This window comes from Gadus chalcogrammus, chromosome 15 (genome assembly GCF_026213295.1).
Source record: "Gadus chalcogrammus isolate NIFS_2021 chromosome 15, NIFS_Gcha_1.0, whole genome shotgun sequence".
In the NCBI taxonomy this organism is placed as follows: domain Eukaryota; kingdom Metazoa; phylum Chordata; class Actinopteri; order Gadiformes; family Gadidae; genus Gadus; species Gadus chalcogrammus.
Genome location: NC_079426.1, coordinates 28,577,110 through 28,602,147, shown reverse-complemented (window position 1 = coordinate 28,602,147; position 25,038 = coordinate 28,577,110). Strand labels below are relative to the sequence as shown.

Here is a 25,038-nt window from a genome sequence, read left to right as displayed (position 1 = left end):
TGGCAATAGGCACAGCCCAATCAACTCGCACAGAGCAAGATTGCCGCAAGAGCTTGACCCTTTGCAACTTTGCTGGAAGGGCTCAACGAGATGGAAATTATGAAATGATGTGGATTGGCTCTTGGGTAAGCTTTGTGGAGCATCTTCATGTTCTAGGTCACCTCAACAATTAACCCTGAACCCTTAAAACCGGTGGACCTTGGCTACTGGCTCGAGGTAAACGCTGACAGAGCGGAGCTCTGCTCGGGGGCCCCAGGACAGAGGTGGAGGGGCTCAAGACGTTCTGGTCGGAGGCCAAGCAGCAGGAGATCAGGAGGTTGTGTCTTTTCTGTGGGAATGCCGAGCCCTACGTATGGCAGTGTCCAGACAGTCCAGGGGCTCATTCAGAGAGATCGAGAACTGGATAACCGACTATCAAACTTGCCTCAAAAAGCAAGTGAAACCACTGTTTAACATGGAATTTGGACACTATTTGATTAAAAGAAGAACGGAAAGGATGCCACCTGTTTTTAACGCTCACGTAGTGATTTGGGGAGAATGGCCAAAACAAGGATTTTACCCCTTCTTCCTCTAAATAAACCGAGGAGGCCCCTGAGCTTGGACAGAGAATCTTCGGCAGACTACAGATCAAAGCTTGACGGACAGATGCATCCAGCTATGTTTACGTCCATGGTTTAGTCTCACGTCGTGTTTGATTGTAGAGTGTGGATCAGGGTTGGTTGTGAATGGTATTGGTCGTGTGTGGTTTGCCGATGAGGCAAAAGCACTCCACACCGCTACAATCCAATTACTACAGGTTAAAACGTGCAGAATGTATGATTTACATGCCGTTTTGTGTGTGGTCCCTCACAATTTTATAACCGGCACTAAACACTAACATACCTGAAAGAAAACACTGATTTCTGCCTAGACAGAGGCTTCAATGTAAAGCGAGACCTGAGCCAGGACAGGAGGGTACACAGGTCCTTACCTTCTCTGTCTCACGGCTGCACTTTATTATGAAGATATTTGCATAGATATCTTCAACACACATCCAATTTGACAGAGACAAGGTTGTGTCAGTCCACACCCAATCCATGACAGCACGCAGCTCAACCAGGAATGGAACGAGTCGGAACCTTTACACAATCATGGAAAAGAGCATGGAAACATATTTGTAGATGCAATTTATGTTTATGGAATTTGCCCCCTTAAAGTCAGTTGATGGAATACCTTGGTGTTTTTCCTAACCCTAACCCAGCAACAACTGGCAGAACTCTTTCCTATTCATACTTGCATCTATCCTCACCCTTGGAACAGAAAAAGGTTGAGGTGGTTGTATCCCTTGGTAAGGAAATTGCCCAGAATTCGGGTGGGGTATCCACACCGGATCTGATAGGCAGACAGGCCGAAGTAGATGCACTTGACAAAGTACCATAGTTGGGCCACGAAGTTCTGGTTAAACATCCTGAGAGAGAGAGAGAGAAACAGAGAATGAGAGAGAGAGGCATTAGTATTTTTTATTATTAAAAAGCTACTCTATTGAAAGATAGAAAACAAATGGTGCACTGTACAATTAATTATGTTTTCAATAATAATAATTTGACCCAAATTTGTATGAGCTACTAGATTGTTTTGTACTCACCTCTCAGTGACTGCAGGAAGAATAAAGAACATCCACAGGTGAATACCAAACACTAAGATAATCTATAGGAGCGAAAGAAGAGACACAGATGAAAACATGTCTGATGTCTTCCAGCATCCTAAAGGTGCTGTAGGTAAGCCTTAAAAAAGATCATCTGATTGTAATTTGTTAGGAAGTCACCTGAAACAAGAACCGTTTTTTCACAAGATTAACAAATTGTAATGTTACCTTCAATGTTCAAATGACATTTTCTAACCAAAAATAACCGATAATTATCTTTGCTTAGCCAAATATCTAGGTATATAAAATATACATTGTATGGTCTCCATGAAAATCTGCACTCTCACCTGAAATATGAGCTTTCCCAGTACAGTCTTGCGGAGGTACAGAGCTCTGTCGATGATCATGGTGCTAAACTGGATGAGCAGCATCACCAGGAAGGCCTCGGGGACTTGGTCGTCCGACAGAGAGGAGGCGATGTCTGCTGCAGCGCTGTGTTTCTGGGGAGACAGTTTAGCAATAAGTGTATTCAATCATTGTGTTATGATGGTGCCTATGCCTGTTCCCTTTATGCTCCTTAATAAACAGAACCATAGCTCCAGAAGATGATACTCTCATGCTTCCTACTACTTTCTTTTTCATCCACAACGTTCATTTGAAATCAGTGCAGTTGGCTACAGCTTGCAAAGTCCTCCCTTGTCTTCCTCCTTCTCCTTGCCTCTCTGTCTGCACCACCCAACACCTCCACAACTCTCTGTCTGCACCACCCAACACCTCCACCTCTCTGTCTGCACCACCCAACACCTCCACCTCTCTGTCTACACCAACTAACACCTCCACACCTCTCTGTCTGCACCACCCAACACTCCACAACTCTCGGTCTGCACCACCCAACACCTCCACCTCTCTGTCTGCACCACCCAACACCTCCACCTCTGTCTGCACCACCCAACACCTCCACCTCTCTGTCTGCACCACCCAACACCTCCACAACTCTCTCTCTGCACCACGCAACACCTCCACCTCTCTGTCTGCACCACCCAACACCTCTGTCTGCATCACCCAACACCTCCACCTCTCTGTCTGCACCTCCACAACTCTCTGTCTGCACCACCCAACACCTCCACCTCTCTTTCAGCACCACCACAACTCACTGTCTGCACCACCCAACACCTCCACCTCTCTGTCTTCACCACCCAACACCTCCACCACTCTGTCTGCACCACCAACACCTCCACCTCTGTCTGCCCCACCCAACACCTCCACCTCTCTGTCTGCACCACCCAACACCTCCACAACTCTCTCTCTGCACCACCCAACACCTCCACCTCTCTGTCTGCCCCACCCAACACCTCCACCCCTCTGTCTGCACCACCCAACACCTCCACCCCTCTGTCTGCACCACAACACCTCCACCTCTCTGTCTGCACAACCCAACACCTCCACAACTCTCTATCTGCCCCACCCAACTCCTCCACAACTCTCTGTCTGCACCACCCAACACCTCCACACCTCTGTCTGCACCACCCAACACCTCCACCTCTCTGTCTGCACAACCCAACACCTCCACAACTCTCTATCTGCCCCACCCAACTCCTCCACACCTCTCTGTCTGCACCACCCAACACCTCTCTGTCTGCACCACCCAACGCCTCCACCCCTCTCTGTCTGCACAATCCAACACCACCACCCCTCTGTCTGCACCACCCAACACCTCCACCCCTCTCTGGGATAGAGGGATAACAGGTTATCTGTGTATTCCTAGCAACATCTTTTCCATTATTAGTTATAGTTATAGTTATTAGTTCTCCCTGCCTAACGTTTCGGACCGTAACATCTGGAACAAACATCTGCTGGTGGAAATGTTAAGGCAGTGCGTGCAGCAGTAACAGTCCCATACAACAGACAAGAAAAACACAGGGAAAAATCAACCAACCACTTTGTTGGACCACTCATGTAAGATGACAGACTGAGAGACCGACGGTAAACAGAGGACCCGGGCAGGAAAAATTAGAGAATGAAGCCATTGAAGAATGTTGCAAAAAAATAGAATACAGATGAAAATAGAAACGGTTTACTACTTTGGTTTAATACTCACGCCAAACGCCCAGAATCCAAACACAATGATGATAAAGTCAACCACGTCTGTCAGGAACATGAGAGCGTAGACGTCTGTAGCTGCACGGTATTCCGTGTGGAGGATATTCACAAAGAAACAGCGGGTAGGTCTGTAAACATCCTGAACGCTAGAGGAAAAGAAAGGCAACAAATAAAACTAATTATATTCCTGTTGCATTAGCCTTATACAAAAAGGTCATAGTGTACAAACTTCTCGTAGTATGAAGGGAACTCACAACAGCAGGTATTTACAAAGTGTGAGCTACATTTACATTCAGGGCATTTAGCAGATGCTTTTATCCAAAGAGCCTTACAATAAGAACATTTGTCAGACAGAGAAACAATCTATCGCTGTTTGTACAGCAAGGATGTTCATAGAAGCAAGCCTGCGTAAGTGCGTACATTAAGGAGGGGTGGGAGGGATTTGCTATACAGAGTCTAGATGAACTCTGAACAATTGAGTCCTGAGTCTTTTCAGTGAGGGTTCATCTCACCGGGAGACTAACACATGCTTTATCTTCTGTCCTGCAGCTAAAAGTCTCTCAGCTCGTCTGCTCTCCCCTTCTTCTTAACCGGCTCCTTGATTGGCTGTGAAGCTTCTGTTGGCAAATCTACATGAGAGTTAGAAAGTGAACAGAAACACATGACACACAAACACACACACACACACACACACATATATTCACATGCATATATGTGAGATATAAGTATATGCATAGAGAAATATAGTTTCCTAAAACCAATGTAGCCCCCAAGATATCGTAGATGAATACCGTTGCTCGTCTTTCGTTTGGCCTTCCGGAAGCGGAGTCTGCTTCTCTTTCTCGGTTCAGTCTTTTCCGTGTGTCCTTCTCCCTCTAGCTTGGTGTTCTCTGGACCAGCAGGGTTTTCCAAACCATCCTGCGGTCCAGTGGCAGTTATCTCTTGGGTGTATCCAATAACAATAGCAGGGTCACGGTGTTCATCCTGGATTGATTGGACACGGTTTGGGATTCAATAAAGATTACTCCCATCAGATCAAACACAAGAAGCTCAGTATGCAGTATAGGAGCCAGTGGGGTGGGTCAATAGAGGGCGCTAGGGCGCCGCCCCTCCGAGAAATATTCACTTAAATATATCTACCAACTATTAATCAACTATTATCAATTCGTAATAAATCAACAAAAATACATAGCGTCTATCCTTGTTTAATTGTGTGATATAATTTTCACTGCCAGCAACCATTTAAATGCGTCAGAACGTCAATGATTTGGGCTAGGCTAGTTATTGGTCATTCGAAATAAAGCCCTCCTCCAAGTCAGGGGCGCCGGCCACGTTGAAGTCAATGTAAGCTCGCTAACTTTTTTCAGTCTATCAAGCAGAGACAGCTTTTCATTGGCGCAAGAAAATTCGCCCTCGGGTCGCACCAGTGTGCGCCCAAGGCCAATGGTGTCCCTTTTCTTTTTTGTTATCACCACATCATTGGACAATTCAGCGAATCAATCAAATAGGTTACCTCCCTCAGCAGCATTCGCTCAACGCAACTACATGTAGAGAATAGATAGATCGCTAACTACCAGAGAGTTGTAAGCACATTCCACCCATTTCAGTAGCGGAATTGGACTCCCCAAGCAATGTTATACTTAAAAGGAGCAAGTAAGTTACATATTAATTTTGTCTTTCGGCATGTAGCATATAAACAAAATTAAGCTACTGTCCCATATTTCTAACTGCATTTGAAGTAGACATTGAGACTCAAAAAATGGACACTATAGGACAGTGATCATGATTTGTCTCATTATCAGAATAACAACAATGGGTAAAATAGCAATGGCTGGTGGAATGGCCATAACGTAGGTCTGTATATGCAATGTAAGCTTGTCCAGGCCCTGCAAGTCAGGATGTAGGCTATGAATCTGAATGAATAGTAGGTAATAGGTAATAGGAAGTGGCCATCCCCAAAATGCACCAGAATACAGGAAATAAAATCTATTAAATTCAATATTTTTTACGGGGGGGGGGGGGGGGGGACCCTGTCTATTACTGTGCCCCACCAATATTTTTGATCACCAGCCGCCACTGATAGGAGCCTCTCACTATCACCACCATCCTGTGTCACTTGTGTTTTAAAGAAAATAGTACAAGCCTTTTCTGACTGAATCAGGACTGGGCCTTGCTGGTCGGTCCAGTCGGATTCATTGGTGTCCTTGTTCGCAAGTCCTCTCTGAAAAACGTCTTCATCTGATCCCCTTGCTGCTTCCTCCTTCTCCCTTCCTTGCCGTTCTCTGTCCATGCCGTCCTCGTTGGCCGCTGTGTTCTCCTCCAGCGGGCCCTCCTGGTGCCACAGGCCGTAGCGCTTTGGAAAAGGAACACAAGGTTACTGTTGTCCATGCATCTGATTGCAGCGTGTTGCAGCTCTTCTTAAGGTTGGGCCCAACAAATCCATCAACCGTGATCCATAGTGGCGCTTAACTTTTGTATCAAATTTTATCGTCAATTAATTGACCAATAAATTATTTATATGACTTTACTACATTTTTGTCAACGGTGCATTGAAGCTTCAGGGCGTGCACTTCAGTAAAGTGTGAGTGTAACTTCATTAGAGCGGCCGGCACCCTCTAAAGCGTGCATGCAAATGACTAAAGTGAGCATGCCCTTAATGAAAGCCTGAGTGCTTTGCTCGGTGACCAAAGAAGACACACATTGGACCTAGATAATATAAGTTACTCACCATCAGCAAAGACCTGTGGAAGAAGAGTGCTAGTAGTTGTAACAGATCGTATCGGATGTAGTTGTCTGTCTTCTCAAGGCCCAAGATCCGCGGTGTAAAGAAGGGCTTGTCCTCGTTTAAAGTCATCTCATAAACGCTATTCCATGGAAAGAAGCCAAACTGAAACAGGTATTTGACCACCACCATCACCTGTTGAAAGATCAACATTTAGTAAATGGTGAATGACCGATCTCCTGTTCACACAAGCACTGTGGATTAGTACAAGCCAAAGCATCATTCTGACAATTATGACAGTAACATTGATCCATACAATTAACCACAATATCCATACATGCCTTTCCATTTTCCACTTACCTCTGTGTAGATAATAGCCGTCATCCAGAATTTCTTGGTGGGTCGTGGGACAGCTAGCATGGCCCACAGAAACACGAGTATGGGCAGGACAAGGGATATGGCCGAGGCTGAGACCACATTATTGAGCACTATTATTAAATAGCAGACCAGCTCTGAGTTGGCAGCCAACAGGCTGTACAAGGCAAAGAGGAGCTTTAACAGGCGGTTCTGCTTGGCGTAGAAGTCCCTGCTTTGCTCCAGCTCCTCGATGAAGAACTGAGAACTGCAGAGACAGATCTGAGTTAGTTGGTTTCATGTCACAAATCTATCCCAAATCTGTCACAAATCTACTCGTACAAATCTTTTCATTGACATATGCTTCTATCTATGCACTACGGATGAGTTCTTTATCCACTGAGAAGGTTAGCGACCTTCCCTTCCCTTACCTTTCTCCCAGCATTTCACTGGCTGTTCTGGAGTGTCTGTGTTGTTTGTGACCCCCCTGTGGCTCTACTGCCAGCCTCACGGTGCTGCACGATGTGGATTCTGATGACTGCTCAGTTCCACCATAATAGACTGCTGGTGGTACTGTGGACCAACCTGTGATGGCCAGGAAACTGAGAGACAAGGGGAGGACAAATTATATATGTGTATAGATATATATATATATATCTATACAGGGGTTAAAGTGGGCCGGAACGCTCCGGAAACAGTTCCGGCACCTCAGATAAATGAATATATAAATAGATTTTTACAGAAAACTTGATCAAGAAAACCGTACCTTTCAGTCAAGATGAAAGGCAGAGTATCTGTTCATAGAATTCAAAGGCCAACCCATGTGTCTAGTTTGCTTAGAAACGATTACAGTCATGAAAGTAATTTCAACTTAAGTTGCCACTACATATAGCAAAACTGCACTGAATATAATGCTAGTTGTTGCACTTAATGTTGGGCCTTTGTTTTTCAGTTTTCATCACCATTGAATGATGATGTATGTGAGCCCTTTGAACTGAAAGAATACTAATCACTCATGTGGCTGTTGTTGTTACTCTTTAAAGGTCCCATGGCATGAAAATCTCACTTTATGAGGTTTTCTAACATTAATATGAGTTCCCCTAGCAAGCTTGCCTCCCGTCCCCACGTGGCTAAAACTTGCGTTCGGTGTTAAACGAGCACTAGGTACCCTGCTCGCGCGTGCTTATTTGTCATGTGGCCCCATACGTCGTCATAAGGGGCCAAGTTACCTCCCCTTTCTCTGCCTTGCCCGCCCAGAGAATTTGGCCCGCCAATGAGACAATGAGCTACGACCGTACGCGCGGCACATGTGTGTGTGTGGTTTGTGTGATTATACACACTGTAACGCAAGTGTTGTACACTTCTTTGTTATTTGGATAACCGTTCTGCTGTTGGTGTTATGGCGCATAACACGTCGGACTCTAGTCTTTGGTATTTCCATAACGAGACTTGTAGTGGGAGTTATCTCAGCCATGGTTGAGAAGGAATTGGGGGAAAGAAACTTTGGCTTTGTCTCCCTGAAGTACATGAACCACGACATGGAGGAGAAAGGGGTTGTTGCCCGCGAATGTCTCCCGCTTGCCCGCTGACCACCACCTTGGTGCTGCCTGCTGCAGGAGTGGTGGTGCCTAAGCGCTACCCGCTGCCGAGGCGGTGGTCCCTCGGCAGCTAGGCTCCGGCAGGAGACAATCGTGGGCAACAATCCCTTCTCCTCCATGTCGTGGTTCAGTCTACTTCAGATTGATGGTTTTTGGACGTGGGAAGAACCAGAGACGGTCGGAGAACCCGACGCAGCTCGTTTTGAGATTCATAATATCGTCTGGAGGCGCACACAGCTTTTGGCCGTGATCATCATATATATTATATGATATAGATATCTATGTATAATATGATATTATTGAGATATAGAGCTCCAGGATTCCCGCCGGAGCACCGGACGTGTTCTAGAATAATTTCAGAACACGGCCAAAGGCTGTGTGCGCCTCGCCATTGTGATACATCCACTGTAAACAGAGCGCATGTACCGTGGCCGCAAGCTGCTCAGGGCCACACCCCCCCCCCCTCCTCTGACCCGCCTCTCTCCTCCTCATTTGCATTAAAGCGTTTGGGGGGAAAGCTCAATGTGCGACTAGCTCGTAGTGGCTGTAATTCTGTACCACGGCTGAATTCGGATGTCTTCAAATACTGTGCTAGGGGCCCTCAAGCATCTATAACGTAGCATGCCATGGGAAATTTAACAAGGTATAGACATGTTAAAAAACATTTTCAGCATGGAAATATGAAATTAATATATTTTGGTTGAATGAACATACTAGGCTAGAATCTGAATGAATTTTGAGGGTTAGGGTTACCAGAATACAGGACATCACATCTACCAAATTCAAAATTTTCTGTGGAGGACCCCCGAGACCCTCCTTCAATGACTATGTCCCAAACACAAATGTTATCACCAGCCGACTGTCACACTAAATTTGTACCGGCTGCCCAAATTTGTACCGGGCGCGTCATCCATACGTAATCCACTCCAAATCTGCCTGGCAATAGATGATAGGTCCGTTGCCTGGCAACGGACGATCACGTCGAATGACTGGAACATCACGAACCTTCTATCTAGCGATCCGTTATCTGTATTGTGCTATTTCGTCCCTTGACCTGCTTTAAACACTCAGTTTACTTGCTAAATTTGATTAAACAATTAAATACATACAACTATAAAGTAAAAACAAGTGTTATCGTGTAATGATATCAACATCAGTTATTAGACCGTCACACGGAAGCATGCGCAGTTGGATTGGCGCGCGGCATGTTGATGTCTGTTCCAGATACATCGTGTGTTTATTAAGGAACCACAAAACATTACATTATCTAGCGATCCGTTAACGTATTATGTTATTCGTCTTTGGCACATGAGCGCAAATGTTTTTTGAAACCTGCCCGGCAACGGACGACGCGATCATCTGCTGACAGGCAGGTTTGGAATGGATTACGTATGGATGACGCGCCCGGTACAAATTTGGCAGCCGGTGTAAGTACCATATTGGCTCGGCTACCAGATCGGCTCGGGGTCCGTCGTCTGCTGATTACGTTACACAATATCATTGGCTGTACGCTTGAATGGGCGTAGGCTCATTGTGATGGGCTGCTAAGGGGACAAGTGTGATTGGCTGTTTGTGCTGTAGCATGGCTGTGTCATAGAACCACAGCGAGAACATGTCGTGAGCGCGGTAGGTCTGTCAGTTCGGGTTGTGTTGCAGATTGGGCATATGTCCCGTTTTTCCAGCCTAAGTGATCAAAGTACCAAATCAGGCTGGAAAATGTGCCCAATCTGGCAAAACGGACGGCTTATTCTAACAGCCAAGGATGATTCCGAGGGATGTTTTGTTTTTAAAGAAAACATCATACAGACAGATAGGTGGAATGTCTATGTTCAAAATGAAAGATCATACAGGCTCTTTAATTTAGCCATAAAAATACCTTATTGCTGTAGATAGCGTATGTTGTGACGTAATCAGCAGACGACTGACCCCGAGCCGATCTGGTAGCGAGCCAATATGGCACTTACACCGGTACAAATGTAGTGTGACACCGCCACGATATAAGACATATATATGCACATATTTTGTTCTGATTTGAATTATTGGTACCTTCCTCTCATATCCAATTAGTTGAAGTGCGTGTTCATGTGGCCCTCTGATGGTGATGATGAAAAATGTTGGCCTCTTAATCATGAAAGTTGCCCATGCCCTGGCCTAGTTAAATCCGGAAATAGCCTAATGGATAACTTAAGGTGTCGGCATTGATGTTTTATTTCTTTGGTTGGGCCTCCCTGTTGAACAGTGGAATCACAGAGATATGTTAAAAAAAAACGTGACAATTAAGTCCCTAGGTACTAGCAGTATGGGAGCTATTTTGACTGTATGCACGTAGACAGATTATGTTTGGTGGTTTTTATTGTTATGTTTTACAGAAAAACTCTACATAGGTTGTGATTCTTTGTTCTTGTCTGCAAACATTTGGGGTGTTAAAATATGATGTCAGTTCTTGGCACTTTCCATTTTCATTTTGAATTAAAATTGGGAAAGCAAGGTTGTGTTCCATATTGTGGTGTTCAGCAATGTTTGCATATTGCCATATCAGTATGGCTGGACCAAAGTAAAACCATTAAATGTCAAGCAATTAATTGTGTGTACTCAGAACGAAAGGACTCTATCGTATCTGAAAATATACACAATACCCAATATGTTGTACATGGTGAGTAATTTTTCTTTGTTGCGCCAACACAAAATTTGAGAGTTCCCCCACCTGCCAAATCCCACTTAACAATCAGTGGTGGCTGGTGGTTTTTAAAGTGAGGGAGGAAAGACTGCGCGCTTGGTTGCCATTGGCCTGCTTGCACTGTTGGTGTATGGCGGCATAAGAATGTGAGACTCAAGTTGTTTTCAGGGTGATTTGGTGAATACAAAATAGTATGAGGGATAGTTATGTGTATAAAATTGATACAAAGCCACCAGTGGCATCACTGTCATTTGAAAACTGGTGGGCAGCATGTCTTTGAAATGGACTAAAAGGGAAGAAGGAAAGGATGCAAAGCCCATTAGTCAAATCAGGCCTACTCCTGATTAGTAAAAGTAAATAAAAAAATCTGGGCCTATTTTTGCCCTTAATGACTGAAGTTAAGGTTGTAATTTAGCTATGTTTATTTTCAGTTACAATTGTTTTAAGAAAGCCTCAAGACTAAAAGTGATGCCATTTAAAATGCATCATGCTCTGAATCATTCACCCTTTTCACACCCTTTCCACAATATCAAACAGAAAGGTCAGAGTAACAAAATAGTTAAAAGAACAAGAACATTATTTCAAACAACCTGATCTATAGGCATGGTGCCTAGCAAGGAAAGTCGCATATCAGCACCAACGTGATCTTGGACACTTGTCGTGGCGTTTGGTAGCCCTATCAAGAACGGACCATGTTGGAGATTTGCCATTATTTATTAGCAAACAGGGCAACAATACAGTCGATTGCTAGTAATGCTACAAGTAAGCCATGAGTACTTAGCATACAATGTAGCACCCACAACACTGATGTTGCCATTACTTTTGGTGATCTCGATTTTGCGAAGTGGTCTACATTTTTCTTTGGTCGCTAACTTAGCACTGTAACTCAATGAATGGAATGCTTTGTGTAATAAAACATGAAACAATGTCCTCTGTTTCCAATGTTTCCATTGTTACACTTTATTCGCAAATGTTCGAATCTCGCCATCGCTCAGATACTTTCACCTGCTTTGCGTCTCTTAGGCCCCGTCCACACAAAGCCGATTTTTTGGTCAAACCGCATAAGTCTTGTGCATTTCGGCCGACCGTCCAGAAGGAGCCGGCGAATCCGGTCCCCGAAACCGCAAATTTCTGAAACCACCTACGGAGGTGGTTTCAAATCTATCTGGACCTATGCTGTTTCGTGTTAGGATTCGTGTGGACGCCTGAAACGCAAACGATGACGTCATTAGCCCCCCACCAGCTGGGGGACGTCAGAGTTGCGTTGAATTTTTTATTTATTATTTTATTTGTATTATTTTTGTAGCTTTAAATAAAGCCCCTTGATAAATGTAAGGACTAACGGTACATTAAAAAGTATTTCTGCTCAATTGAAAAGGTTGAATCTCCACGTGACTGAATGTTTGTATACTGCACGCAGGCAGTTTTGCGCGAATCGGACCACTTAAGGTCACACCCGCTCAGAGGAGGACTTTCCTCCTTTCTCCCATTGAAACCCATGTTATTCCCCGGCCGCCAGTACTTTCGAGGAAATGAATGGGCGACAACGGAGGCTGAGGGAGGAACGCCCTCCCTGAAGTTATTGTCAATAGGCGATAGGGGGTGCTAATATCCCTTTACCCAGGGAAACAAACATTATATATTCAAAGTCATTAAAGTAGTCATATTTAAGGGCATTAATTCATTACAGTAGTCTGCAATCTAAATTTTTTTATTCTCAACAATGTTAAGGAGGATCTTCCTCCCTCTCCTCAATGGAGAAGCCTCCACTGATATATATATATATTAGTGCTGTCAGTTTAACACGTTATTAACGGCATTAACGCAAACCAATTTTAACGGCTTTATTTTTTTAACGCGCTTTTAACGCTCTTTTGGCTTGGCAAACGTTGGAGTTTTTTTCACATGCTGTCTAGCAACAACTAGTCACGTCAGAAAAACTACAAAACCATACCGAATCTAGCAACACGGCGAACAAAACAACAAGCTCGCTGCACGAACTTGTTGGGGCAAGCAAGGATACGGAGCGAGTGAAAAACTCCTGTGTGTGTTTGTGTGTCACTTGTTCGAGCCTGCACGAGAGTTCAATGTTGTCATTAGCTGTTACGTCTTTCTGACCAATCGCAGTTCAAGGCCCACCTAGGCTGTACCACTTTGGGAGGGGCAGCACGAAATCAAGGGATATTTAGAATAGAAAAAAAGATGCGATTAATCGCGTGTTAACAATGGCATTAATACGATTAATCGCGATTAAATATTTTTAATCGCTTTAAAGCACTAATATATATATATATTCTTTTTTTCACCTGCTGTCTATATATATATATACATATACATACATACATACATACATACATACATACACACACATATATATATATATATATATACAGTATATACATACACATATTTATTTACATGTATATACATATATATATACATTTATATGCATGTAAATATATATGATAAGGGCCAGTGTTATGGTTTCCCAAAGTATTTTTCGTATTTGATATAGTATTGATTGATTGTTAATGTTGTTATTGTTATAAACTATATTTCTCTTTTTAATTGTTGTTTCAAGAAACCTGGGACAGACAGGCTCACTTGTTTGTTTCTGCATCTGTCTCATTTAAGCTGTTCTCCAGTGTGTCCCCGTCCTCAGAGAGATTGTCCCCTGAAGGCTCTGCTGTGGTCCCCGGCTGGAAGGGGAAAGCAGATTTAGGGGCCACGTAATGGAGCATTTGGAGTAGTTTATGTTTAACAGCCTTCTGGTATTGTCTGTGGACATTACCTGTCTATCTTGTGTATGTGCAGGTAGCGTTCTTTGCACAGAACAGTAGAAGTATCCCTGTACTGTTTAGTCAACAGATTGAGCCACTCAGACAGCCCGTCCACCATTGCCAACACGATGGCCCATAAGAACCTCAGGATATCCAGGATCCTTTGGACCACTGCTCCATGACCTGCACATCAACATGAAGCAGAAGACAGAGGGTCACACCCCACACATTCTACAGCTATTGAGTAGATGTATGAGTGGAATTGTTAGAAATTAATGAATTTCAAAGTTCAAATGGCTCAGTTTATGGCAAAATAATATGGCCTAATTCACACATGGAATGGCGTTTTCTTCCACAACTTCAGAAATAGTGAGTCCTCAAATAAATTTTGGCGAGGAAAACTTAACACACATATGATGTGAGGTAACTGTGGTTCTATTTAATGATATACGCAATACATTAAAAAAACATAATTTCTTACCAGTATTGTATGCACTATCGTTATTGACTTGTGTTCCTAATATGCATGTGTCCCCCCGTTAATATACATTGCCATGGAATGTATTATGCGTGTTTAGTATGCGTGTATTTAAACAGATGGACGCACACTCGCGCACCCGCATTCATTAATTATTTTACACATACACACACGCGCGCCCGCATTCATTAATTATTTTACACATACACACACGCGCGCCCGCATTCATTCATTCTTTTAACAATCACTCGCGGTAAAACAATGTTCTCTCACGATCAACTCATCAATCTTAAAAGTTATGGGCTTGTACTCGATGTCTGTGTCAAGAAAATGTGTAAACTTATTATTACCGCTGTATCAGCTGTTCTTTCCCAAATAATTTGCATAGATGTGTGGCTAGGTAGATGTGAGAAGCAAAGTGTATGCGCGAGGTACACAAGCAACATTATGCATGCGCATAATGTTGAAAAATAGCATCTGAACAACGCGCTTCTGCTTTAAACCAGGTATTTCCTGGTTTGTGGCGCAATTGTTTCTGCAACTGCAGAATAGCACCAGGGAACGTTTGCGCCAGAACACGCCTCCTCCTTTCGCTGAACCGCCCCTTGCAGGGCTGTACGCCTACTTTTTAAAATGGTAGCACTGGTGCTAGCAAGCGAAAAAATTCAGTAGCACAAAAATTATTTTGGTAGCACACATACTACAGTCAAAAAAATAAAAATACTATATGAACAAAATAGGACGTATATACAAAAGCAACACTATATGAACAAATTTAACAACAGTGAAGTGACAATGAACATATTAAATAGTAAAGTGACTATGAGAGCCTCTTTTAAAACATCAGCAGCCAGAAGTGGTGAACACATTCAACAAAATTAAGTAATTATTACAAATTGAACAAACACTTATTTATTAACCTCTGATGTCCTTTCCCCTGCCTCGAGGCAATATTTACAAAACATAGACTTCTTGGACTGGTCGTAGACCAGCCAATTGAACGTTTTTAACCACTGGGGGTTAAACCTGTACGTTTTCCCGTTGGCCGAGACGGAGTCATGGGTGGAGTCGGCTTCGTCCGAAGGTGCCGGTTCCGTGCTTGTGGTCGCCGAGTCAATCTCTTCCATACGTGGATTTTTTTTTCCAAGTTTCCATCTTTATTTGATGAAGAATAACTTCCGAATACAGGGAAATACCTTTTAATTTTTTTGTTTTGTTTAAAAAGTGAATTTCCCGCGACCATTACAAAACCTCTTCCTCAACGTGTGAATGTTCGGGAAATGTAGTTTTTTAGTAGTCGAGCGGAACTGGCGAGCCTATAACTCAAAATACATTTCCCAACATTCAACGCTCCCATCATGCTCCCACACACTCGCGCTTAGTGGTGCCATTGAAAGCCGTACCCTTTCGCGCCGGTGCGAGTGGACTTGTATTTATCTTCGCACGCTAAATATTTCAATAGCAAATGCGATCAAAACTGTCGCACTGTACAGCCCTGCCTTGGGGCGCAAGATCATTCCCTAATCTACCGCGAGTGGCGGTGGAGGGAAAAGAACGCTCTGCGCCAGTTGCAAACTAGCAACGACGCATGCGTCAGTGTAGAAAGTCAAATGCGCCGGATGCAAGATAGGGCCCAAAGCCTAAAATATGCAATAACTTTAACTGGCTGTTGTTTAAGAAAGGATAATATATCAGGAGATATATATACTTACCAGAGTCTGACTGCTCAGTTGACTGCTGTCCATCCTGGATCAGATCCTCAAAGACATTATGGTCACCTTAACACACATAGAAGCACAGGCAAACACACATGAGCAGAATTGTTCCGTAGTAGTGTGTTTGTGAGTGTGTGCAACCGTGCGTGCATGGTTTCTCGTTTGAATGATTGGTGAAAGGGATGAGACAACACATTGTGAAAATATAAATAAACATTTTTGATCAACTTTAGTGATACAATGACATTTGGTTTATGATTTGAATTTACAATTTAAGATAACAAATGGATAGATTGGATATAGACTTCAGTAAAGCTCCTTCACTATGTGGTCTTGGTGTGTATCTGCAAATGTACCAGACTCCAGCCCAGCCTCTTGGTTACTTCTGTTGTCCCTCTCCTTGCTCTTGTCTCCTCTCTCCAACCGCCTCAGCTCTCGCTGTCGTCTCTGGCGGTCGCGTAGAGCGCCCTTCACACTGGTCACCCAGGCCTGGTACGCCAGCTGAAGGCCACAAAGTTGAACAATCATATAGCGTCAACATAACATAAGTACTCTAAACTCTTAACGCTCTCTACTAATAAACAAAATAAAATGATTGTGTGTATGTACATATTCCCCCTAAAACTTATAGCAACTCGTAGATTATACAAGTTTATAATAGATATTAGTTACTTTCAAACATAATAATAGGATTGTTTTCTATCAGCTTACATATTTATAATCCGCTGTGTTTTCAGCATATAGTTTGAACGTTATCATGGAAAACTCTGGTCAATAGTCACATTTAAACATTGTCTCAAAGTTGCATTGGCAGCGCATTGATTTGGAACTTTTGAAGGCATAGGTGTCCCATTATTGAAAATAATGCACAAATCTGGAATGTTCTTGACCAATCAGAAGCACATATTCAAAAGCTGAATAAATAAAGGTGCCAACCTGACATGCAGTCTGCTTCTGAGGGGTTGGCTCCTCAAAGGGCGTGTCTTCCTCATCCTCACTGTCTGACTCAAACAGGTAGTACTCGCCAGAGTGGAGCACTGCAGGGATTAAACAGCAACATGTGTTAGCTTGTGTAGAACAAATGTCTGTATGAGAAACACAACTTGCACAACTCAAATGAAAGATGTAAGTTCTCCGACCGGTAGCGTGGTGCATCCATGGCTGATGCCATCTCTTCGGGGTCTTCCTTCTGGGGTCTGGACGGGAGGAAGGGTCTGGGAGTGTAAATAACCAATCATTAGTTATCTTTCTATGTGGTTAATGGTATTTTATCTCTTTTGATATTTTAATAACATTAGCAGTAGATAGATACATGTCCGATTTGTAGCAGTAAACATTAAATTGTCCACTTGATACATGCCCTGTGTTGAGGAGGGGTTCACATAATGTCACAAACAATCCAAGCCACCAACCTGCTGCTAGATAGGGTGCCAAGCACAAAGTGTGAATGCAACCTATTGTAATTGTTAGTTTTATTATTATTATTATTATTCCTCCACGTTTGACTTACACAGCCTAAACCGGTCGCTCGCTTTTTATGAAACTTACTACAGCTGTAGAGGCTGACGCAAAATTAACAGAGAACAAATATTGCACTGATTGGGCCAAAGGTGGCGCTAGAGCAACAGTCCAAAAATGCAAACTTTGAACAAACATATCTCATAACCGCTTTGACGTAGAGTCATGAAACTTTGTTTACAAATGCATATCCTCAGGTTGAGCAAATATGACTCAAGAATCTATGACTTTATTTTGATAGATTTTTTTTACGACATTAAAAGCACCCAATTCTCTAAGGATCCTAGGTTTTTAGACGTAGACAAAAATCCTTTAGCACGCATCATCTATGGACCAATTTCTTCAATCTGCCTTAAAGCGAAGTCTGTCCAATAAAGATTAAAGCACCCAGGAGCCATTGAATTCTAAAAAGGGTGTGGTTTAAAACGCGTAAAGACTTAAATGCTTATATCAACATCAAATTGGACTCCTATGATCTTGAGTCCGATCAAAAGTTGTTCTGAATCAAATTTTGAACGAGAAAGATTCAACATATTTCAAATTAGGAAAAAAAAATCACAACAGTTCATAGACGGAATGTTTGATTTGAGCGAGACCAACTTAGTGGCTATTGGGGACCAAAGTCCCAACTGCTTAAGTAAAATGAAGTTGATTGACAAACAACATGGCCGCCAGAGGAATCGTCCAAAATTAACTTAATGCTAAAAAGCAAGGTTAACTTAACCCAATTCTCATCAAAAAAGAATCATGGGTCCGGATAAACTCCTCCAAATTGTATCCAGATCGGGCGATAGGGGGAGCTATATCAATTAACTGAAAATGCAGACTTTGGATGGACATATTTTCTGAACTTTTTCTTCTACAGTCATGAAATCCGGTAGACATTTGTGTATCCTCATGTTCAGCAAATGTTCCCATGAAACCAAGAACCTGTAACAAAATGGCGGCTGGCTTCCAAATTAGCCAAATCAATGATAGGTGACTAAAGGTGGGGTTAACTTGAGTCAATAATCACCAAACTTGGTGTATTTAAAGAAGCATAGGTCAAGGTTAACTAGGCAAAAGTTCTTCAAAATAGGACTATAGGGGGCGCTAAAGCGATCAATTGAAAACTTTAAAGAATTATAACTCCTCAGCCTTTTGACGTACGGTCATGACGTTTTGTTTCCCCATCAACAGATCCAAGCTGAGGCTATTCCAGCGTTGTCAACCGTATGCAAACAAAAACAGTCTTAATTATCTGCGTCAGGGTCTTAATGGTTTGTCAGGGTCTTAATGGTCTGACAGGGTCTTATTGGTCTGCGTCAGGGTTTTAATGGCCTGTCAGGGTCTTAATGGTCTGACAGGGTCTAAAGGTGCGGCCACACCAGACGCGTATCTCGCGTAATTTTTACGCGAGATACGCGCGTAAAATGTTGCTTGACCATTTTGTGTCAAAAATGGGCATACGCTCCTAACGCGCCTACGCTCCTAACGTCACCCTAGATGAGTCCATGTCCATGCAAGTGAACGGAGCGTTCCCTCTTCGTCATAACTATCAAACCAAACATCCTTCACATTCACCGAGCGAACATTACGAAAGTAAAATGCACATTTCTCGCTAAAAATGTTTCCATAAACGCATTTAATGGCGTAACTATGTTACTATTTCCACCCAGAATAAAGAAAGTTGTCGGCCGTGGCTGCGCTGGAGTCCGAGGTAGGAAACCCAAACGCCGCCGTGTTTGGGTGATAGAGTTTAGATCGGGTTAGATTAAATAATCTCGGATATAAATAACAATAATCGGGTTAAATAACTTCACATGGTGTGTCTGGTGTGTTTCCAGCATTCGTAGTGTTGATCAGCAGATATATAGTCCGCCAAGACGTTGAGGTTGCTTAGTAACCAGAGACTCTGTCCATGCAAGTGAACTGGAGCGTTCCCTCTTCGTCATAACTATCAAACCAAACATCCTTCACATTCACCGAGCGAACATTATGAAAGTAAAATGCACATTTCTCGCTAAAATGTTTCCATAAAAGCATTTAATGGCGTAACTATGTTACTATTTCCACACAGAATAAAGAAAGATGTCGGCCGTATGCTTCTGTCCAAGCTCACTACTCTCTGCCAGTGACGTCGGGTCAAGCTCAACGCTGATTGGGCAACGCGGTTAATCGTCATGCGTATGAGCGTAAAAAGTTAAATTTTTTGAACTCTTGAAATGTACGCGATATACGCGATATACGCTCGTATAGCGCGTAAATATACGCGCCTCATACGCGCGTTACGCGCGTAAAATGTTGCTTATACGCGTGAAACGCGTATTACGCGCGTAAACCAATGGTTCCCTATGGAAAAAATGGCGATTTTATACGCGAAGTACGCGAGATACGCGTCTGGTGTGGCCGCACCTTAATTGGCGGCTTTAGGCTTGAAACCCGTAAAATGCTGCTTGCAGCTTTAATTCATCATTATTATTGAATCAATAAAAACTGGTTGCTTGGTTATTCTACAATTTTTGGTCAAGAAGTACCAAGATGGCGGCTTGAATTTCTTCATGGAGCTTCAGACCCTCGTGATAAGCGGTTCTGTTTAACATGTGAACAACTACATTACAGAGAATATGGCTGTGTTTTCATATTCCTCAATAACCTCCATAAACAATTTATAAACCATTGAGATCCCTCACAATGAGCAGAAGTTTTTTTCCATTCCAACAGTTAAATCTTTACCATCAGCTTCATCGTCCAGAGAACCTCCAGAAGATCTACGTCCTGCTCGGTACTTCTTCTGTCTGGAGCGGATTCTCTGCATGCTTTAACACAGATAAGATAATATAGATACAGGAAACATGAGGGATTCTCCTTTTATATAAATAAATCAGCAACTAATATCCCCATGACGATGCTTCATCGTCATACATTGTTATCCAATTTTATTTTATAGCTGTATTTATTACAATTACAACACATAACAATTCTTCAATTCCTGTGTGGCTACGAGAGGAGCGTCAATGTTTGTTAAATATAATATCAATTAGGAATAATATATTTTAGCAAATCTTTGTAGATACCTTCTCAAGAATGTCACTAGAACTGAGGCACTGAAGCTACAAAACATCCTTACGATCTCTTTAGCTGTGAGAGGGACTTCTCCTCGGCCTTCTGGTGGAACGTCATGTCCTTCACCAGACTGGCTCTGAACAGCTCAAAACCCCTGGGAGCAAAGCAATACCGCATTTAGTTGGTCTTTGTCTTACCAGCCATACTGCACTTACGCATCACTCAACTATTATTTAACTAATTGAAAATGTTAATGCCTTCAATCTGTTAATGCTAAAAATAAATGAATACTATGCTGTTAAACATTCTGCATGTTTTACCTGCAGAATTTGAGGAAGTGACTGGGTCTCTAAATTGAAAAAAGTCTGTTAAGATATTTTTACCAAACCAAAATCAACCTGGGATGGTGGTTTCCACTCTTACCTTGAAGCCTGTTTGGCGGAGGCCTGGAGCTCTGCTGTCACGTGCAGGAAGTAGAAGCTGAGGAAGACCCGCCTCTGGAGCAGCAGGAAGAGGAAACAGATGCTGTCCCAGATGATGCCCGCCTCCTCCACTGGGAGGGTGCAGGTCTTGTCGCCCACAGACTTGGCTGATGGAAGGAATTCAAAAAACATGCATGTGAAAAAGAGCACTTGAGGTGTCATTAAGATAGAAATGCAAGAAATACAGGATGTCCACAGAATTGCATCATGCAAGAAGTCACGTTGTCAGTGGATGAGAAAATGGGTCTTTCTATTTGTATAGAAGTGCTTGAGGAAATCAGTACTTACGGTCATAATAACCCTTCACTGTGCAAACTAGACTGAAGAGCTGTATCACCCAACAAAAATCTTTCTGCATCCCAACTACAAATACACATGCCAGGATCTGCATTCAAAACACAAACAAAACACAAGTCAGTAGGATTATTTCATAATATTATGATATATATATATATAAGTATGTGTATATTAACTATTATTCCTAGTTCAGAGACAAATGTAGTTTATTTTAATCCATGATTTCAAGTACTTTGATAATAATAATTTGATAACCATCCACAGACAAAAGGACTTAATCAGGGTAATCTGGGTCTGTAGATGTGTCCTGTGTGTGTTTGAGGTTTTTTGAGGACCTCACTTACCGATAACAGATTCTTTGCAATGATAACTGCTACATTATAGATGATAAGGCAGTCCCACACAGCAAGGCGGGCCCTTGCTGGTTTGACCAATAGCTGAGTCCCAAACAAAAAGAAGAAGAAACACGCCAGCAAATAACCCAGTCCGAACACAGAGATCCTTGTCGCTCCTGTGACAAAGACCACTGACAGCACAAACCAGTAGAGGTATCGGAACACCAGGACTTTAGCCATATCGAGGTAACACCTGGGATGAGCAGAGGGAAACAAAGGGAACAAGAGAGGAGTCATTACTATGGAACAATATAGGAAAACAGCTGAATCTTGTACAGATCGTAGACTAGTTGCAGTGTACAGCATGATATAAATGTGGTACGTGCTGTGACATGGTTAATCCTGCCTTCCATTCCAGAGTGACAGATGAGTAAGTGACAAGCCGGCTTGATGCACCAAGCAATAGTTTACATATGAATGTTTGATGGTTGGACAGATTATGAGGTGAATAGTTCAATAGAGGATGCTTTTTGCCTGCAGTTGATGAAATTGGGTGTTGGGTTGAATAGTTGGTTCTCCATTGGATCAGGACAGTCTGTGTTCTCCCCCGCAAGAACCATCCAATCCTCTGTCCGCTCATTCTCAAACACCTTCCACTGCTGGGAGGCACACATCAGCAGGACAAAATCCGCTGTAGACACACAAACACATGCATCAAGACCAACACGTAACAAAACCTTTGGCTTCTACCACTGTTGGATGAACCATAACCATGTTTTACATGACCTCATCACTTCAATTAATCCCTCACTCAAGTCCAAAAAACTGCATTATAAGGAAACATGTTGCTTGTTCAAAATAAGCATTTGCTGTGTTTTCAGAAAATGTAATTGTACACAACCAATTGGAACAGCTCCTTATGAGTACGGCATTTAGGTCCTGATTTGAATACCTATAAGATTTTGTGAGTTGGGCTCAGTGTAGAAATCGGGCAGATAGATCCACTTAATCAGAGCGGAGTTGATCATCACTGGAGTGTTCCACCGCCAAGGATAGTCTAAACAGAGGAGGGACGGAGAGTCAAGAGGGTTATAGTGGAGACTGCCTCAAACCACCCGTCATCAGGATACTTATAGTGAATATATATATATTTAAAATCCATTGAATAGACCCTTTTCACAGGATTCACCATAGGACACATAGTTGTCGCTCCAACACTAATTATGGGTCTGCTATTAAAGGGCACATCGTCATTTGACCTCATGGACAACTCGTACGCACACATCTGTGCCTATAAGGCTTGTACAAGGGCTTTGAATGTATTAACCTTTATACAACAATAAACAATAAAATAGTATTAATAAGAATAAGCCGGTTAATATATTGTTTCGCCTTTTATAGGCTCTAGAATAACTCAAAACAAAGATTTATAATCGCTGAGTGAGTATCACACGTTAGGCCTTATTCATTACTTATCACGACAACTCCAACCTTCTAATCCTATCTACATTCTCTTTGCTTACACCTTATCCTCTCTAATCTGTTGAACATGAAGGAAGCGATCTGCCAGTCTTTAAGGCGGCTGGACTCTGTGCGCTTCTGGCCCAAACTGTGCTGCCTTTTATAGCCCCTATACTCCTCAGAACATCTTTTAATATTATTAAACATGACCAATATTTTAGGTTTGCAGCAGTAAAATCACTTTAACTACATGGGCACATGGGTCGCTTTGCCTTGCCAACATCTCTATCGGAATCTATTTCAAATCAAATCAAACAGTTATTTTCTTTCGGATACTGTGCAGGCATGAAAGCATTGGTTATTTTTCCCAACTCCTTCACCTCAGAAGGGGCTCTGATGCCACTACTGACTGCTAAATATTTCTTGTTTTTTGTTTTATTGATTTTCTGCTCTGCAATATATTCGTGTTTTTGCAAACCTTCTTGCAGAGATCGGGGGATACCTTGACTGGTTCAATCTGCTGTTGCATTAAAGACCCATAACTCGCTTTAGGAGGGACACCTGTGTCTGTCCTATGATGACGCCTCTTTGGAGAGAGTACAGAGCGTGGCCTTACCGATACAGAGGGCGGGCGGCATCCCCACGCAGAGGACATACTGATAAATCATGAAAACGCACAGGAATAGGCAGTACTTAGGCCAGATCCGAGCCATTGCTGCCCGCCTCCGCCTCACTATGATGATCACCAGCCAGCAGCCGTGGATTATAACCACAAAGTTCATCCTCTGGCCAATCACATTAATCGTCATCAGAAAGCATATCTGTTAGAAATGAGATAAGAGAAAATATATGAAAGAAGGAATGAGGGAATAGTCCAACTTTATGTCCTACTTTTCAAATGTTCTTGAATCCTATAGACCTGGGCTGTTTGCGGAAGCACTTTGCCTATGTAATGTACAATGAGCAGGGGTCCAAGAACCTCTGGATTGTACGGTTCTACTCATTCAGCCGGTCTGAATTTTGACAAAGGCATAGTTCAAGTCTTATCAATAGGGTTAACATTTTTAAAACTGGGAAAAACAAGGGAAAGTAATAGACACACAAATATCTATGAAACTTTCCTTTTACACTTAAAACACTATCGGTCTGATCTGGATTGTGTGCAACATTTCCTGTTGGGAATTTAAGATTAAGACTATGATTTGTGAGCATGATGCAATGTTTTGCCCTAGCTGCCCAACATCTTTGTCTTTGTTTGATTACGTGTTCTACCATCTGTTTTGCGGTGATGGTTTCTGTAGAGTGACGGAAACAAGCTACCCTATTACAGAAGCAGCTTGGCACTCTACATTGTATTTTTTACTATTTATGCTTTGATGTATGCTCAGTGTACCTTTAAGTATAACAAAACAAAAAATTATCATTTTGTTTAAATCTTACTACTATAATAATAATAGCAGGCCTGTCGCACCAGTTACTCAAGTTACTCATGTGCGCATGTGCCAAGCAGCCTGCAGCTCATACACACACACAGCACGCGCAAACGCATACATACACCACAAGCATGCACATACACACCGCATACAAACACCGCACACACACGCACATGTGCACAAACATACATGGAAACGCACACACACACACAACACACACTTACACGCACGCGCACACACCACACGTCAAGAGAAAGGCAGCGACAGACGTTATGTTTTTAATCATAACGGCTCCGCCATCGACACATGTGCAGGTAAAAACACACACGCACGCGCACACAGCCAGCGACACTCAGCATTAAAACGGCTCGGCCATCGACACACGCGCAGGTTAGAACAATGTTACGTAAATAAAGCAC

General features: G+C 42.7%; 1 protein-coding gene across 1 annotated transcript in view; it reads right to left on the bottom strand.

Annotated features, from left to right (window-relative positions):
• LOC130404253 (piezo-type mechanosensitive ion channel component 1-like) overlaps nt 1–25,038 on the bottom strand; it is a 99,558-nt gene that overhangs the window by 8,205 nt on the left and 66,315 nt on the right. The window contains 26 exon segments of the mRNA XM_056608894.1: nt 971–1,118; nt 1,289–1,447; nt 1,625–1,686; nt 1,972–2,124; nt 3,723–3,870; nt 4,237–4,283; nt 4,286–4,353; nt 4,516–4,708; nt 5,868–6,077; nt 6,453–6,641; nt 6,807–7,068; nt 7,232–7,402; nt 13,680–13,864; nt 13,866–14,038; nt 16,046–16,111; nt 16,405–16,549; nt 16,985–17,085; nt 17,188–17,262; nt 20,282–20,364; nt 20,676–20,765; nt 21,035–21,200; nt 21,382–21,478; nt 21,735–21,978; nt 22,260–22,416; nt 22,678–22,782; nt 23,803–24,007. Of these exon segments, the coding sequence (XP_056464869.1) occupies nt 971–1,118; nt 1,289–1,447; nt 1,625–1,686; nt 1,972–2,124; nt 3,723–3,870; nt 4,237–4,283; nt 4,286–4,353; nt 4,516–4,708; nt 5,868–6,077; nt 6,453–6,641; nt 6,807–7,068; nt 7,232–7,402; nt 13,680–13,864; nt 13,866–14,038; nt 16,046–16,111; nt 16,405–16,549; nt 16,985–17,085; nt 17,188–17,262; nt 20,282–20,364; nt 20,676–20,765; nt 21,035–21,200; nt 21,382–21,478; nt 21,735–21,978; nt 22,260–22,416; nt 22,678–22,782; nt 23,803–24,007 (3,702 nt within the window).